This window comes from Berghia stephanieae, chromosome 2, assembly GCF_034508935.2.
Source record: "Berghia stephanieae isolate SIO BIC M18660-M18661 chromosome 2, UCSD_Bste_1.3, whole genome shotgun sequence".
NCBI classification, from domain to species: Eukaryota; Metazoa; Mollusca; class Gastropoda; order Nudibranchia; family Aeolidiidae; genus Berghia; species Berghia stephanieae.
In genome coordinates, this window is record NC_088361.1 from 117,673,312 (window position 1) to 117,678,311 (window position 5,000).

A 5,000-nucleotide genomic window follows, 5' to 3' on the forward strand; every position below is an offset into this window, starting at 1 on the left:
ACACGTTTATGCTCGTCGGAGATGTATTTCAAAAGGGCATCCGCCATTGTTTCCGATAGTTTAGAACCAGGCACTAAGTTACTATGCGTCATTACGAGGGAAGTGACGTCATGACTTTTAAGCCTAAAGTTGATTTAAAATCTTGAATACATTAAATAACTCTTTATATGAGAATTTAGTGATGAGGATTGATATGATGAATGATTGTAACGAGAGTACGATTGAAAAAGTGATATATATTGTGCTGTGAGCATTCATTGACCAGTCCCCCCCCCTTTCTCTCCCTCTCTCTCTCTCTCTCTATCCACAAACACACACATACACAAACACAGACTTTTTGATTGTTTCTCTCACCCTCTCTCTCTCTCTCTCTCTCTCTCTCTGTATCTCTTTCTCTCCCCGCTTTCGCGATCTTTTTGTCTCTGTATCTCACTCTCCCTCCCCCTTAATCCAATCTTTTCTCCCAAACACTATTCTCTCTATTGTTTTGGGTGTCACACATGCATCTATGAACACACATGACTTCTAAGAATCGACATGATAAAAAAAAATCTGATAAAATTGGTTTTAACAAGTACAAACTGTCATATCATTATATACATTTAAAGTATGTAACAACTTATCAAATAATATTATTTTCATTGAATGCCAACAATCCTGTTTTGAGCTGAATAAAGCCTGTAATAAGCACCTTTGATGGTCATAAGTTTAGCATGTGACCCAATTTCAACTATTTTCCCTTTGTTGACGACAGCTATCCTATCTGCATTCTGTATTGTAGATAGGCGATGTGCAATAATCACACAGGTACGATTTACTCCTGCTTTATCCAGAGCTTCTTGGACAATCTGAAGATGAAAAAAAAATTAGGATTATCTTGAGAAAAATAATGTTCTTCTTCTTCTTCATTCGGGATTCATTCGGCCAAGTGCCTCGCATGTTGTATGTGCTCATTCATGACTTGGTGCTCTTACTATTGCTTCTGGCAGATTGTTCCTTTCCTTTGTGCTTCGTGGGAAAAAGACGTATTCCTATATGTTGTGTTTGATCTGTTAATCGTATTAAAAACTTCGCAGCGTACCTACTAGGTCTCTTCCTTAAATGTACAATAAATAATAGTTTATTCTCTTGACTTACTTGACTTATGCCTCTTGACTCTTGGCGAAGCATAGGGCCTCAATAGCACTCTTCCATCTTCTTCTGTCCTTGGCACAGACCTTTGCTTCATTCCAGGTAAGATTGGAGACGCACACATCTTGGTGAAGGCTTCTCCTCCAAGTCTGTTTTACACGATCCCGTGTCCTCTTGCCCTGTGGGTTCCATTCGAGAGCCTGCTTGGTTATATTACAGGGTACTTTCCGCAGGGTATAGCCAACCCATCGCCACTTTCTGCGTCTGACCTGGACTTGCTGACTGGATTTGCTCTTGGTTTGTTCTTGTCCAAAGATCAGCATTTGGCACTTTTTCAAACCATTTCAACTTGACGATTTGTCGAAGACAGCGACTGACAAAAGTTTGTATCTTGGCTGATGTGGTCAAGGTTGTTCGCCAAGTCTCTGACCAATAGAGCAGGCCTACTTTAACATTGGTGTTAAATATTCTAAGCTTAGTGTTTGTGGATATACTGGGAGCTTTCCATATTGGCCTCAATATTGCAAAGACGAAAGAAAGCGTTTGACAGCATCTGGAGCATCCTTCTCCACTACGGGGTGCCGGAAAAGCTTATAAACATCATCAAACGACTTTATGGTGGGTTTTCCTGCCAAGTCATCCATAATGGTTGAATCTTAGAGGATTTTGATATTACCTCAGGAGTTAGATAAGGCTGCTTACTGTCCCCATTTCTATTTCTTGTGGTATTGGAGAAGGTGACAAAGACAGCATAATGCCACTCCAACAATGGCATTCAATGGACATTTTCAAAGACTTGAAGACCTTGAATTTTCAGATGACCTAGCCCTCCTCTAACACCGCTTACAGGACATGCATAACAAAGTCACGGCCCTGGAAGAAACAGCTCAGCGAGTTGGTCTCAAGATTAGTGAAGAGAAGGCAAAACTACCGCACATAACTGCCAAACAAGAATCACTAATCACCATCTCCGGTACAGCAATAGAAGATGCCGGGGAATTTACATATCTTGGCAGCAAAAGCAGTCAGCCGGGTGGAACTGATGAAGATATCATTGCTAAAATCAAGAAAGCACGCCAGGCCTTTGCAATATATTTTATTCTCTTGGTCTCACGTTTAAAAATAAGAAATTTAATATTATAAGAATGAATATATCAGAACCGACGTGTACAGATATATGCAGGTCTGACATAATCATTATTATTATCATTGATATTTATTGGGTTATAACCAATATACATTTAATGATATTGATAATTCAAATTCAATACAATGAAATTCATCAAGTACGGTTTAAAGGATTTTTTAATGCATTGAATCATCAACGTGCATTTGTGCCCAATTTATTACCTACCAAATTAAATCAAATTATCTGTGTTAACTGTTTTGAATCGATATTAATATACTCTTTTCGATTTGGGGAAAACACGATTTTACTATAGAATAAGCAAAAATAATATAAGGCATCTCTATTATCCTTTGTAAAGCAAAAATGAAAAGAGTTCCAAAATATTTCTCTCCAGCATGCATGGTTTTACTAAAAATAATTATTTTGCATGTAATGATATCGTGACCCCAATTATAATTCATACGCCCAAATAATTGGATTCGAGAATCAATTATGGCAAGAAAGATTTTGAATTATATAGATTTTGACAGATAGGTTTTGATAAGAAACATGTGTGGGCCCTTGGAGGGGTATAGAAGGAACAAAATGGAAGTCAGTCAGATTTTCGCTATTGTGTTTAGCCAGCCATTTTTATGAGCAGTTCTCACTAAATTCCACCAGCTAGATTATAAACATTAAAGGTTACACAGAGTTTTGTGTGTTAGTACGTCATATCCGGCTGGCGAATGCTGTGAGCTTTTTGGCTAAACGCATAGCATCAATAATGAAATATTAAACTCCAGTGTTTGGAATTTCGAGCTCGTTTGCAGCAACATTGAGAACTTGTTTGAAATTCCAAATATAGGAATTCAAGAATACTATTTTATATCCTCTCACCTTCTCGCTTTCTGAATCCAAGGCAGATGTCGCTTCGTCTAACAACAAGATTTTTGGATTTCGGACGAGAGCCCTTGCAATTGCAATTCTTTGTTTTTGACCTCCACTAAGCTGGGTTCCCTTATTTCCAACATTGGTGTCATAGCCCTTAAATGAAACAATCATGGGTTGGTTTTTATTTTAGAAAGACACCAATTAAATATTTGGTATGGAATGATTCATTTTAATTATGGGAGTTTCACAAAAGCCTGAATGAGTTTAGGTATAGAGCTATATTAGTTTAATGAATTTTCTACTTTTTAAAGAGGCAGTATCTCTATTATGATCAAATCTACGTACAAATTGAGACATAAATAATCTATTCAAAATTCATTTTCTTTATATATTATTATAAAATTACAGGAACAAAATTATTTGATACCTGGGGCAAAGATGAGACAAACGTATGAATATTTGCATCTTTGGCAGCTTGTATGATTTCATCCATAGGAACAACTCTTGTGTTATCTCCATATGCAATATTCTCTGCGATACTACAGTCAAAGAGGGTCGGTTCTTGTGACACAATACTGATTTGTTGACGGAACCATGTCAGATTTACCTTCCTAATATCGAGTGAGTCAGCAAACTGAAAAAAAAAACAACCCCAAAACAAACAAAACATTGTGAACGGATCAGCTGCACTAAGATCAATATGGTAACATACAGTGAAATAATGATTATCAATGGTTATTAAGGACATTGGAGAACACTGAAAATAATATGTTTACCCCCCCCCCCTCCCTCTCTCTCTCTCTCTCTCTCTTTCTACTTCTTCCATAATCGTATTCTTTTGACGCACTCACGCATAGAAAGCATGTCTGTCTATTATGATTTAATCGCAATTCATACAGATCTAGCATTGATGCTGTGCGCTTGGCCAAAAAGCTCATTTTATTTCGCCAGTCGGAAATAAGTTACCAACACATAAAATAGTGTGTAACCTTGAACGTTGTCTGACTAATTCAGTTTAAAGAGAACTACTCATAAAAATGGCTGACTAAATACAATAACAAAAATCTGAGTCACGTCAATTTCGTTCTATCCATAGCCAAAAATAGTTAAGATAGTTGACAACGCTAGTTCTAATACGATATTTGAGTTCAGTTCAGTTTGACCCCTAGATCTGTTTACAATTTTGGTTTTAAAAAAAGTGTACACGTTGTTGATAAATATCTAATATTTGAACAATAAACAAGCAATCACTGCCCAGGGCAAAAGAAGCAACAATTACAGATCGAGGAAAGTTGCAAAACCAGCAATTTTATGTTTGTAATTATGCTTCGACATTGCATGCAGTTCACTTGTGTTATCTAGATGAGATACTATGAAAATGATTCCAAATTTTGAATAATAATTACGCACTGTGCATCATTTATATCACAGTGGAGGCTTTGCGTAATGTTGGCGTTTGTTTACTTGTAGATGATTTTGAACATGTCTATGCTTATATCGCAGTCCTCATGGAGTTCCCTATATAAACTTAATTATTAGGTTTCCATAAATAAGTGAGCTCTTTGTATGACCTCAAATGTCGGGAATTCCCCCGATTTAGGCATTGCTTTGGTAAATAATCTAAAAGTAAATCCTCAATACCTTGTTTCAGTTTGATGGACAGCTGTGAATCGCGATTGACTGCCTTGTATAAAATGATCATAGATCAGCAGTAGGGCATCGTTATTGCCGAGAGTCGACTCGTCCATTTCAAGGCTGAATTTGGTCACTTTCAAAAGCTGAATCATTACTCTTCAACAGTCGTAACGTCACTTCCTTCATGGTAACTTAGTAACACTGGCTCTAACTATCGGAACAATGGCGGACGCCC

The 5,000-nt window shown here is 37.1% G+C and overlaps 1 protein-coding gene and 1 long non-coding RNA gene across 4 annotated transcripts in view; one reads left to right on the forward strand and one right to left on the reverse strand.

Annotated features, from left to right (window-relative positions):
* LOC144966387 (uncharacterized) overlaps positions 1–5,000 on the forward strand; it is a 47,767-nt gene that overhangs the window by 14,905 nt on the left and 27,862 nt on the right. The window lies entirely within an intron of this gene.
* LOC144966381 (ATP-dependent translocase ABCB1-like) overlaps positions 290–5,000 on the reverse strand; it is a 72,991-nt gene continuing 68,280 nt past the window's right edge. For all 3 annotated transcript variants that reach the window (XM_078902771.1, XM_078902773.1, XM_078902772.1), the window contains 3 exons: positions 3,558–3,764; positions 3,137–3,283; positions 290–848 (listed from right to left, as the gene is read on the reverse strand). In XM_078902771.1, coding sequence (XP_078758897.1) covers positions 639–848; positions 3,137–3,283; positions 3,558–3,764 — 564 coding nt within the window. In that variant the 3' untranslated portion in view covers positions 290–638. The remainder of the gene's footprint in view (positions 849–3,136; positions 3,284–3,557; positions 3,765–5,000) is intronic.